This window comes from Sceloporus undulatus, chromosome 1 (assembly GCF_019175285.1).
Source record: "Sceloporus undulatus isolate JIND9_A2432 ecotype Alabama chromosome 1, SceUnd_v1.1, whole genome shotgun sequence".
Lineage (NCBI taxonomy): Eukaryota > Metazoa > Chordata > Lepidosauria > Squamata > Phrynosomatidae > Sceloporus > Sceloporus undulatus.
In genome coordinates, this window is record NC_056522.1 from 25,061,666 (window position 1) to 25,074,813 (window position 13,148).

At 43.3% G+C, this 13,148-nt stretch overlaps 2 protein-coding genes across 8 annotated transcripts in view; both read right to left on the bottom strand.

Moving 5' to 3' along the window:
- Positions 1 to 10,764, bottom strand: part of LOC121919743 (cullin-7-like) — a 36,868-nt gene extending 26,104 nt beyond the window's left edge. For all 7 annotated transcript variants that reach the window (XR_006101573.1, XR_006101574.1, XM_042446622.1 and 4 more), the window contains exons 1-5: positions 10,638 to 10,764; positions 7,331 to 7,944; positions 3,665 to 3,819; positions 2,208 to 2,720; positions 1,795 to 1,930 (exon numbers count right to left, since the gene is read on the bottom strand). Coding sequence is in view for 5 of the 7 variants with exons in the window: in XM_042446622.1 (XP_042302556.1) it covers positions 1,795 to 1,930; positions 2,208 to 2,720; positions 3,665 to 3,819; positions 7,331 to 7,922 (1,396 nt within the window). In the remaining 2 variants the exon portion in view is untranslated. The remainder of the gene's footprint in view (positions 1 to 1,794; positions 1,931 to 2,207; positions 2,721 to 3,664; positions 3,820 to 7,330; positions 7,945 to 10,637) is intronic.
- A 1,861-nt stretch (positions 10,765 to 12,625) lies between these two features.
- The window catches only part of MRPL2 (mitochondrial ribosomal protein L2), a 16,104-nt gene continuing 15,581 nt past the window's right edge, over positions 12,626 to 13,148 (bottom strand). Inside the window, exon 8 of the mRNA XM_042445948.1 lies at positions 12,626 to 12,899. Within this exon, the coding sequence (XP_042301882.1) occupies positions 12,687 to 12,899 (213 nt within the window). The 3' untranslated portion in view covers positions 12,626 to 12,686. The remainder of the gene's footprint in view (positions 12,900 to 13,148) is intronic.

Genomic DNA, 13,148 nt, shown 5'->3' on the forward strand with positions numbered 1-13,148 from the left:
GATAGATAGATAAACTGCTCTAAGAACCTCTCCAGCTGTGAATCAGATTTAGGGTTAAATAAATCAATCTCTGATGCCTTACAAGTAAGGACTGTTTTTCATGGCATTCTTTATCCTGTTCTGGGCAACCAATTTACATAAATGCCATGTCAGATGTGAAGAGGGCCTTCAGGTAATAGTTTCACTTTTTTCCTAATCCTAGTAAAAAGAGTAAGAAAATCCTTCTAGTATCTTCTCCAACTTGAAAAAATATTTTAAATTTACCATGGACCTTATTAGTCTCCAATAAGGATTAGATTACTTTCTGAAGAAATCAAAACAAGTTTTTATGTAGAGCTACTGTTGTTTATATGGCATCCCAAAGGTTCCAGTTTCTTTCAACTCTTCAAATCATACTGGCTGAGTGCTTTCAAATGCTCTGAATGGAAATACAGGAAGCTGTCTTATACCAGATCATACTGTTTATTCGTTTAGCTCAATACTGTTTACTTTGCCTAATAGAAGCTCTCTGGGGACTTGGACACAGTCATTCCCCACACCTGTGATCTACCCCTTTCAGTACTAGAAGTACCAACAATCCTTGTAATATTAGCTTTTGAAGCAATGAGTTGTCCAACAACAACAATACTTTAAAAAACATTACAATCAGTACTAACAATTATTGGGAGCTTTGGTGTAGCCAATAATATTACTTCAAAATGTTATGAGAGATTTTTGGATTTTTAAGTAAGTTTTTATTAAAAGAACAATAAATATAACATATTACTAACTAGCAATGTTACTTAAGAGTAATAAATATCAAATTACCTTTTTAAAAAACAGACTTAAACATACACATTCACCACTGCATTTCCAAACTCCTACGCCTTTCAATTCATGTTACCAGAAAAGGAACCTGGGGCCTTCTGCATGCAAGGCATATGGGCTCTGCCAATGACCTAATGTTCTGCCAATGATCCCTCTAAAGAACTGTGGTGAGGGGGGGGGCATTTCAAAGTTGAATTCCACATATTCATGCTAAAGACAATGCAATAGGAAACTATCGTATATACTCATGTATAAGTCAACCTCATGTATAAGTCGAGGGCAGTTTTTTGATCCAAAATCATGGATATGACCCATGGATAAGTCAAGGATCAAACACTGGAGGATGTTACAAAAGATTTAAAGGGGGAAACAAAGCACTACTTCCCTACCTATATCTCCCTCTCTGGACCTCTCCCAAGCATCAGTCTTGGCATGGAAAAGGGGAAACAAACCTCAGCGCACGCGCACACACGCACACACACACTTCCCCTTACCAGAAGCATCTCCAAGACTCATAGCTTGCAAAAAAGAGGACAGACCCCACTTTCTCTCTCTCTGCCTTTCACCCCCAGGATTTCCAGGCAAAACAGGGTACAAGCCAGGGCATACTTTCTGTGTGTTTGTGTCCCTTTCCTCAGCAGCAGCTTGTTAGCTCTGGCTGCACAGGAAGGCTGAGAGGGAAAACAAACACAGAGGGAAAGAGGGAGAGAGGAGAGCACGCCGGGACTTCGAACAGGGAGCCGTTACAAGGCTACAGAGGAAGGTGGGTACTTCTTCTTTCAGGAAATTTAAAAGCATTAACTCATTGCGCCGTCTGGAAGTCTACCCATGATTCTGGAGTCCATTTTGGGGCATAAATTTTTCAACTTATAGTTGAGTATATACAGTACTCTGCAGCAAGGATCAACCAGCAAGAACACTGCCCAGAACCAGAAAGTAGCTTTCAGCTTAGTGCAGTGTATACCTGACATCCCAGTTTCATCTTACCTGTGTCCTCTCTCAGAGTCTCTGTAAGGCTGGATACCTTTTTCTGGCCTTCCTGATATGCATGCCTTGATGTAGCAACAATCTCTACCATGTGCCAATGCACCCAATATGTACGACCCAAAGACTCCCAATAAACCTGGAAAAAGCATCATGTTGAAAATTACTCAACCTACTTTTCTTGGAAGAAACAGTGTCTGACCTAAATCTCCCTGAATGCCCATCAACAGCCAGATCAAAATCCATCTCTTGAAATAGGTGTGATTCTCTTGATCACCCAACTGACAAAAGTGGAAGAGCAAAAAAGACCTTATAAATTTCAATAAGATTCCCTCCACCCCAAATACATCTAAATAATGACATGTGCTTCTAACACCCCCTGGGTGCCCCAAACACTGCCCTATACTTGCCAGTACCTGGAGAGGGGGAGTTCCATTATTGCACTGGAGGAACTCGCCCTCATCTCCTGCAGAGACCTTCTCATAGTCTTCCAACATGCGCACACGCATGCCACGCATCAGCTTCTCTTTCACATACTCCACATAGCTGTTGCGACTGGTGAAGGCTGAGTGCTGTTTGAAAATATTGTCCTCTTTCTGCGACAGCTGTGTGGCTGATGGTATGGAAGCACAGATGGGAATCTGGGGCTGGAAGATGGAGCGAATGCCTTGAGGCCGCTTTGCTTTCAGGTGCCAAAAATTCAAGCTACGATTCCAGCCCATAACCTGTACCAACTCTGAAATGAGATGGGCCATGGCCATGCTGAAGTCAAATTCACACAGCAGCCTTTTCTTTCCCTCAGAGGTTGCACTGGAGGGTACAGAGTGGTCACACTCCACTGCCTGGTCTGTGGTACTGTTGAGCTTGTCCAAGAGGGAGGTGGCACACAGGTAACGCTTCACCAGAGAAAAGAGTAGCTTACCTGGGAGCTGAAAAAAGGAAAGAGATTGCACCCAAAACTGAAAATGCCAGTATCTCCCTTCCCAATCTAGCTTAATCTTAAGCACTTTTCTGATATATCTGAAGCTCAGACTGCTTCCTCACCCAGTGCGACCACTGTCCACACCCTTTCCATCTCCTGTCCTTGTCACAGAACATTGTTAACTACTACTCCCCATGACAGTTTTCCATTTGGCATCCCAACTGCACCTGTTTTATATTTAGTTTCAAATTTGCATTTTTAAAACACACCCATTGATGCAAACCATCTCTGCATAAATGAACTATAGAATCTATTTTTTCATGGTCCATATAAATATTGTCTGTTAATTTGTGCATTGTGTATTTGTATACAATGTATATTGCAAACTGAATCTGATGGGGATTTTTTTTATACATATAAAGACTTTAAAATACCCATAAGTATATAAATCAATTGCTAGCAGCAAATAACACTCTGCTGATTTTTATGATACCATGACTACTGGCCATTGTTAGGATTATGAACTTTTAATCAATCTAGAATTATAAAACTGTCTTATAGTTTTACAACAGGGGTAGATAATCTTTTGGCTCTCTGATGTTTTAGACAGCATCTCCCCAGATCTTTTATCACTGGTGGATGGATGAAGCTGATGGGAGCTATAGGCTAAAACATCTAGAGGGCCCAAAGTTCCCCACTTTACATAATATTTGCATTGTTAGTCACCCATCAAAAAAAAGAGTGAAGTGATTCCCTATAATATGCATCTCTGTGCACATTTTTCCTTAATATGCACAGTTTGTGCATATTTTGTACTTGACACAACTGAGTCCAACATTCACGTGGAGTGTGGAATCTGGAGTGCAACTATGTTCAGGGAGTGCTTTGTTCATGTCTGTTCACATCAAAATACAAACCCAATCAAATAATCATCCTTTCATAGTTCATTACCTGAGGAAGTGGGATCCCTTCAAAGGACATGCCATGTTCCTCTGAGGATGTTGTTTCAGCGAACAACTCAAGGAGGGTGTAGCGGCTGTCAAAGTCCATGTGCTGTTCAATACCATCCTGCTGGCTCAGGGATAAAAGAACATAGGCTCGGCTTCCTAAAACCAAGGACATTAATGTAGCATTTCTCTGGCTTGGTTCTACAGCCATCACTTTAGTCTTAAAACACAAGTTCTGTCACACTTCATTCACATAGGCACACACAATGAAACCTGATAGTTCAGAACCAAAATGTTATTCATTGATATCTGTTTCCTACACACAGTTGAGCACCCAAAGAAACTGTGAGCCAAAACAGACCGGCTTGAAACTATGGCTTCCCAGTAGCTTGGGGGCTTGGTGTATGCACAATGCATGCTCCTATGCCATCCCATAGTTGCTCGGAAGCTGCCGGGCTACCCACACATGGGCCAGCTTCACAATGCTCCAGCAGTGTGGCATTTACACGTCACACGTTGCAGGAGCACTATAAAGCCGCAGTGGGGCGGGGAAAAGCTGGCTTTTTGCTGACTCATAAAGGAGCGGCATTTAGCCGCTTCTTTTTGGGCCAGCAAAAAGCTGGATTGGGGAAATAGCATGCAGTTGCCATGGCCCCAATTTGTGTCTCTCAGGGGTGGCTCCCTCTCTTAGTTCGCAGTGCCCCAAAAAGTGAAAAATGTGCAATGCAGCAGTCAATGATGGTGAAATAGTAGCTCCACGTGAAAGTACTTCTAGCCACTGTCTGTCGCACTAGCCATAACCATCTTGCCCACAAATATGTTGCACTCCTTTCTCAAAATGGGAAAAGCAGTAAATTCTAGTCCTGAACTCCTCAGTATTCATGAAAGCTAAAGGAAAATCTAGCTTCCTTTCTCACAAGACCAAACATTTTAAGGACCCTATGGATGCCTAGAAATGTGACTAGTGCTGTAAATACGGCAATAATATTCCTAATATATATTATATTAATATAAATCAGAGAAACATCAGGAAACGTTAGGCTAGTATTTCATATTAAAAATATGGGGTATTCATTCCTCTGAACTTTTTAAAAAGCTAAGGGATATCGTGCCACAGTAGGATTAAAATCACTAATTTATCTCCATATTAGGACATTTAAATACAATTCTAAAAATGTCTTTGTGTATGTACATTCAAGTCATTAAACTGGATCACTGAGTTTGTGAGTACCAAGGAAGTGGACAAGATTCTTGGATGTGTTAGGAAGACAACATGCTCTCTCGATCCCTGCCCTTCATGGCTGGCAGCTCAGGGGGGAACTGCGGTAATATCCATGCTGCACCGCATAATTAATACATCTTTTAGCAAGGGATGGCTGCCATCTAGCCTGAAATTAGCAGTAGTTAAACCTCTGCTAAAAAAGCCCTCCTTAGACCCCCTGTTACATAACAACTATCGGCCTGTGTCGCTGCTGCCTTTTTTGGGAAAGGTGATCGAGAGAGCAGTTGCCTTCCAACTCCAAGCAATCTTGGATGAAACGGATTTTCTTGACCCATTTCAAACTGGCTTCCGGGCGGGCTATGAAGTTGAGACTGTTATGGTCGTCCTAGTCGATGATCTCCGTCTGGGCATGGACAGGGGGAACGTGTCCCTGTTAGTGCTTTTGGACATCTCAGCGGCTTTCGATACCATTGACCATGGTATCCTTCTGGAATGCCTGAGGGAGTTAGGTATCGGGGGCACTGCGCTCCAGTGGTTCCGTTCCTACCTCTCGGGTAGATTCTAGATGGTGCAGGTGGGGGATGTCTGCTCCGATAAGAGGGAACTTACATCTGGTGTCCCTCAAGGAGCTATTTTGTCCCCCATGCTATTTAACATTTACATGAAACCGCTGGGCGAGATCATCCGGAGACACGGGGAGCGGTGTTATCAGTACGCTGATGACACCCAGATCTGTTTCTCTGTGTCTCTGACTGATGCAGTGACTAGGGATGGCATCTCTCCTCTAAATGCCTGCCTGGAGTCAGTAATGGGCTGGATGAAGAAAAACAAACTCAGCCTGAATCCAGAGAAAACGGAGGTACTAGTGATAGGTTCCCCAGGACCGGGTAGTGAAATTTGTCCACCGGTCCTGAATGGGGTCACACTCCCCGAAAGACTCAGTTCGCATCTTGGGAGTGCTTCTCGATTCGTCGCTCCAATTAACATCTCAAGTGGATGCGACGGTCAGAAGCACTTGTTAACCAGCTTCAGCTGATACGCCAGCTGCGTCCCTGCCTGGACCGGAGGGACCTTGAAACTGTAGTACACGCTCTAGTAACCTCTCGATTGGATTTCTGTAATGCGCTCTACATGGGGCAACCCTTGTACCAAACCCGGAAGCTTCAACTAGTGCAGAACATGGCTGCGAGATTGGTCGCTGGATGTTCCAGGGCAGACTACATAACACCAGGCCCAATACAAAGTGTTGGTAGTTACCTATAAAGCCCTAAATGGCTTGGGCCCAGGGTACTTGGAGGACCGCCTCTCCCCATATAATCCGCCCTGCACACTCAGGTCAGCAGGGAAGAATTTGCTGAGGGTCCCAACTGCACAATATGTTGTGACCTCGCAAAGGGCCTTTTCTATTTCGGCCCCAAAATTGTGGAATAATCTTCCCCATGAGCTCCGTTCCACCACCTCCCTGGATCTTTTAAAAAAAAATCTGAAGACCCTTTTCTTTCACCAAGCTTTCCCCCCATGAGATGTGATATTTCCTTTCCCCCTATTTTGTAATGTTTTTTGGTAATGTTTCATGGATTTTTAACTCAGCTGGCTGTGTAATACTTTTTAATATGATATTTTTATATATTGTTTTTATTACTATGTATGTATTTTGATGTTGAAATTTTAATCTGTACACCACTTTGATCATCGCGGAAAAGCGGGCTAAAAATAAAATTTTATTATTATTATTATTTATTATACCCTACAGCACCTGGTATTCATTGGCAGTCTCCCATCTAAGTACTAATCAGGGTTGACCCTGCTTTTCTTCCAACATCAGATGGGATCTGGTGCCTTAGAGTCTAACATTTTAGGTTCATGCAGATATCAGCCAGCTTCTGAACTTTCCTATCTCAGAAAAGACTTCTGGAAACATGAACTGTAAGCATTATTTTGTCTGCAGCATGCCTTTTAGTGACTTTGAGATACATTTAAAATAGTTTTAATTCAGTGTTTTTAACAAAACTGTTTATTTTTTAAAAACTTTTGTATCAAATAGGTTTTAGTTGTATTATATTTTAATTTGTTTTAAGCCATCTTGGATCCCATACTGGGAGAAAAATGGTATAGAAATTAATTAATTGATCAAATACAAGTGCATTTTTAATAGCAAACAGTCACCTTCCTCTTTATATCAATGAATCAGCTATTTCTTAGAAATGATAATTCAGTTCCAAGTGTATCCAGATGGACATATGTTCACATTGCCAAGGGAATCAAGTCTGCATTGGCTCTGAAAACTGACTATAATTTTTAATGCAACTTGGCTTTGTTTTTTTTTAAAAGCAACTTGGTCCCATATGCCTAAAATACTAGAGTTGCTTACAAAGCCTTCAATAGGAATTGCATCATTTGAATTAAAAAAATACATGGACCATAAAAGCTCTTTCTGATGACTCTCACCTGCATCATGAGAAGCCAGAGCCCTAAGCATTTTGCCAGCACTGCGACGGATGTGTTTCTCTTCATGGCACAGCATCTTCATCAGCAGATCAAGGGCACCTGTTTCCTTGAACACACCCATCAATGAAGCGATACTGGCATAGGCACTGAGCACATGGATAGTGTTCAAGATGGACGACTGAGGGACTGTGCTACTGGCCATCTGCCAAGTAGCTCGCTGAACCAGGTTCTTGACATCCTTCTTCATCTCCAAAAGAGAGGCTTCATCCAGTGTGACACCAGGAGATAATATATGAGATGCTTTCTCCTCCTGCTGTTGATCCTTGGGCTTCCTCTTGCCTAACAATGTTGGGCAGTTGGCATAGACATCATCTGCCGGCATCCACATCAGGATGTTCTCCATTTTGGTTTCTGTCAAAGGGGCACTTGTGCTGCTTCCTGTATCATTTTCTGAGCTGAGAACATGCCAACGAATCAGGTACTCTGTATGCCCATTGTGGCCACAGCGTTGTCGGACTAACTCCTCAGGATAGGCATGGATCTTGGGTCCAACATGCACTAGCACATTCCCATTTTGCTTCACAATCACCATGACAAGGAATACATCTGCTGGACTAAAGATATAAATATGACATACACCTGAAATAAAGTGTACCTAGAAAAGCCACATTAGTCTGCTTCAGGGGAAAAATAGGATTTTTGAAAAATCCTGTGACACCTTGAAGTCAAATAAACATATTATGGCCTAAACGAGCCTTTCCAAGCCTGATGTCTTTCCAGTATGTGGGACTACAGTCAGTGGTGTCAATAGGATAGGTGTCACCCAGAGCGGTAACTCATGGTATCACACACCCCAGACTCCCTCCCATATTAGACCATACAATAACTTTTTTGTCTTTTTGTATTAATAGCAATGTGACATGTGTGGAACACACTTCTGCAGGGAATTTGATGGGATGACCAAAGGATTAGCACCAAATTTGGAGGGTATATTTGCAATGGCGTGACTTTTAGGGGAAAAAATAGATTTTTAAAGTATGATTTCAAAGAAAAGAAATAGAAGAGAAATAAGGGGAAGCAGAGGAAAAGGGAAGGAGAATGCATAGGAAATAAACATGAACCAGGCATATACTTTGATATAAGAAACCATTGAGATTTCCAAAAAATATATTTAATCTGATTTAAAATATAAATTATGTGACATATACAAAATTTACTTGTAGGGGTTCCTTGGTGGGATGCCCCATCATTCTAAAAAAGATGGAATGATTAAATAACTTCTCCAAGGTATGGCAATCATTGTTTGCCATTGAAATATTCCAGAGTCTCTTCCTATAAGTGTATAAGGCATCTCACACAATTATAGGGAGCCATATTACAATTCTAAAATAGGTCTGTCATGTACCAATCTCATGGCAAGGCAATAATCTCACTTAGAGGATTCTGGGCGTATAGTTCAGTCTCTGAGACTGCAAACCTAAGACTGCATTTTCTTAAAATTAAGGCCCACTGAACTCAACAGTGCTTTAAAGTGACATGCATGAGGTTGTATCATTAACCACTATACTGCAATATATACACATAATACTGTGTTTCAATGGTATACAATATACTGTATCACTTTTGAGAAGGCTGCCCTAGCTGAAGTCTATTTATAAGTACAATTCAGAGAGCTGGTTCTAGCCTATGACAACCTAGACACCTTTGGACCAGTACTATTATCTTCTTCTGGATAAACCATTCCATTAATATCCAAAGGGATCTTGTAGCAAACTGAAAGGGAGAAGTTGGTAGCATGGGTTTTCATACATTTGAGCTTATCAAGTCTATGAAAACTCATGCCACCAACCTCTCCCTTTCTGTTAGTCTCAAAAGTACTACAAGATCCCTTTGCATATTGATTTTCCAGATGAACATGGCCATGTCTTTGAAATCTGAAACTACCCCATTAATATCACTCTCAAAGGCCCTATAACATGTCCCTGCCTTCTGAAGCAAAGTAGGGACAAGAGACAGGGCCATTTAATACCTCATTTGGATAACTCTCATAAAATCACAAAATCACAGAGTTGGAAGAGACCACAAGGGCCATCCAGTCCACCCCCATTCTGCCATGCAAGAATTCACAATCAAATCCCTGACAGATGGCCAACCAGCCTCTGTTTAAAAAACTCCAAAGAAGGAGCCTTCACCATACTCCAAGGCAGTTTGTTCCACTGTCAAAGAGCTCTTACTGTAAGGACATTCCTCCTAACCTTTCCTATTCTCTGGAGCAGCAGAAAACAAGCTTGCTCCATCCTCAATATGACATGTCTCCAAATACTTAAACAGGGCTATCATATCACCTCTTAACCTTCTCTTCTCCAGGCTAAACATCCCCAGCTCCCTAAGTCTCTCCTCATAGGGATGGTTTCAGAACCTTCACCATTTTGGTTGTCCTCCTCTGGACACTTGTGTGTCAACTTCCTTTTTGAATTGTCATGCCCAGAACTGGACGAAGTATTCCAGGTGAGGCCTGACCAAAGAAGAACAGATGGTACTATTACTTCCCTTGATCTAGAGACTACACTTTTATTGATGCAGCCTTTAATTGCATTGGTCTTTGTAGCTGCTGCATCTCACTATTGACTCAAAGTGTGGTGGAATCTCCTTCTTTGGAGGTTTTTAAACAGAGGCTGGATGGCCATCTGCTGGGGTTGCTTTGATTGTGAGTTCCTGCATGGCAGAATGGGGTTGGACTGGATGGCCTCTTGGATGGCCACTATGATTCTACAGCTCTTTCCACTAGGCTATATGGTTCTACTTTCTCCCTTTGCATCACTCCCAGGGCGACTCCACAAACGAGAGGAAAGAAAAACAGAAAAGCAAGGCAGTTGAGGTGGAATCTCTTTTCCTGTCGCTTGCATCCATTGCTCCGGGTCCTAGTCTCTGGAGCAGCAGAAAACAAGCTTGCTCCCTAAACAGGGCTATCATATCACTCCTTAACCTTCTCCAGGCTAAACATCCCCAGCTCCCTAAGTCTCTCCTCATAGGACATGGCTTCCAGAACCGTCACCATTTTGGTGACCCTCCTCGGGACATGCTCCAGTTTTTGAGCAAAGGGATGAGTGTTGGGTTTATTTTTGCAGCCTTTCCTTGTAGAAGGGGGCTTCCATTCTCATGCATGGATCAGGACCACCACCCCTCCCAGCTATGGCACCAAGGAAGGGGGGTCTTCTTCCTCCTCCTCCCTCTCTATCTCCTTTCCACAAAGCCCAAGTGGGGTATCCCTCCCTTCTCCTTCCCCCAATCGCCCTTTCATTTTTACCTCTTTCCCTGCTTCCTGCTGCCACTCTCTCCTTCCTTCTGCAAAAGGGCTCCAGAGGAAACCCCTCCTCCACATCTCCCCCAAAAGGTGACCAGCTGCACCCTCTGAACTTTCAAGAGTTCCTGCCTCTCTATGAAGTCCAACTCTATCCTTTTAACCCTCTCCAGACCAACTGGCTGGAACCTAGGAAAAGCTTTCAGCTGCACCTCCTTCAACTTTTAAAACAGGGCTGGGACTAGGCAGGGACCCCTATAGCCCTCCAGGTTATACAAGCTACCATTCCCTCATGCCTCACCACCAGCCAAGCTTGGTAGATGCACCAGGAGGAGGGACAGGCTGGCAGGGGAAGCTGCTGCCCAACCAGGAGTGGGATCTACAGGCTGCCCTCCAGGTCCGGTGAACTCATATGTGCCTTGCCACAACACTAGCCAAGGTGAAGGAAGTTTCAGCCAGGATCATGATGGCTCTTTGGCACGTCAGAGCTTCAAACAAATGAGTGATGAGCTTCTCTGCGCCACCAAAATGCGGAGAGCTACAACTGAGCCCTCCTGAGCATGGTGAATGCACCAAGAGTAGAAAGAGGCTGGTGGTGGAAGCTGCTGCCCAGACAGTGGCATCACTAAGCGGGTGCGAGGGGTTGTGACTACACCAGGGGACATCCTATGGCAGGTGTGGGACCTACAGCCCTCCAGGTTCAGATGAACTACCATTGCTATCATGCCTCACCACCAGCCAAGTTGAAGGAAGTTTAGCCAGGCTCATGAGGGCTTGGTTGTAGCTCCTCTCATGACGATGCTACATGTCATCAACCAAGCTGGCTAAAACTTCCTTCAACTTGGCTGGTGGTGAGGCGAGGCATGATGGAAATGGTGGTTCATTAGAACCTGGGGCCTTTCCCCAAGCCTGCTCTAAAGCCTTGTCAGACACCACCTAGCCTTCCTGCCTCTATCATCACACAGCAGACAGATGGGCAGGATCAAAGGGGGGAAACTGCCTCCAGAGGCTGCAAGGTAGCGGGAGAGGCTCCTTCTTCTACCTCACCTCAGAGATCGCTGTGGTCTTCTGGGCACAAGGGAGTCACCCTTTTTCTCAGGGTGCATGCGGTGCACCCCCCACACACCCAGCTAGTGAAGCCACTGGGTCAGAGTAATAGACAAAAACCCAGTAACAAAGCTGGAGGAGGAGGTTTGACTTTCAACTCTCCTGAAACTCCAGAGCTGTATATACTTTCTTTCTTCCTTCCTTCCTTCCTTCCTTCCTTCCTTCCTTCCGTTTTAATAGATATTTTAATTGTAACATGTTTAATCCTGTTTTAAGGGGGGAATTTGGGACACAATGTTGTAAATGTGGATTTTAATATGTTGTGAGTCGCTTTGATTGTCTAGTTACAGAAAAGCAGGATACAAATAAAAGTTTTATTTTATTTATTTAATTTAGAGCTTAGAAATAATATTTTTGGACTACAATTTCCAGAATCCTCCAACCAGTATGGTAGCTGGGGGATTTAGTGAGATAGTGTGGTGTAGTGGTTTGAGTGTTCAACTATGACTCTGAAGACTAGGGTTTGAAGCCCCACTGACCCATGAAACTCACTGGGTGACCTTGGGCAAGTTACACTCTCTTAGCCTTGGAGGATGGCAATGGCAAACCCCCTCTGAAGAAAATTTGTCAAGAAAACCCTGTGATAGGTTTGTTTTAGGGTCACCATAAGTTGCAAACAACTTGACGGCACACAACAACAAAGTCCAGAAAGTTACTTTTCCAAGCTCTGACTAGACATTAGAATAAGGTAAAAATTCACTGACAATCTGATTCTATATAGAATTAGGTGTGCCTACACATTCTGATTTAAATGGACATCGACTTCTCTAACTCTTGCATAGGATTGGGCTGTCAGTGTGTCAGTATCATATCAGAAAGAAATGTCCTCTCTTGTGGGTTTTAGCTCTTAAAGAAAGAACGTACACTGATAGCTGAGCATTCCTGTGTGCAGGTTAAAACAGGTAGGCTTTATTGACCAAATCCCCACTGACAGCAAGAGCCCAGATTTCAATCACGTGAAGAAGCTGTTGGGAGGTTCACATAACTCTTCATGGGTGGGAGAGGTCTGATCTTGCGCCCTGCCCACCCTCCTTTCCGATGCCACAGGCCACTACTTGGCCGCTTTCCTAACCACCGATTCCGACCAGCTTTCCCAAGGATTTGCTTGTTGTGGTCGATATTGGAAACTCGCCCCACCGTAGCCATGCAAGTCTCCAACACCTGCAAGAGAGAGACAAGTAACATATCAGATGCTTTCATCACTTGTCTCCATTTCCTGGGTGCTAATATCCATCCTGTTCTGTGCCTTCAACAGTTTTTAATTATGCTCAAACCTTTTAATGAGCTATCTCCTATTTTAATCTAGGGTTTTCATTTGCATTCAGGTTCATGGCTTCCCCCTTCATGAAAACATTTGCTATCATCATCATCATCATCATCATCATCATCATCATCATCATCATCATCATC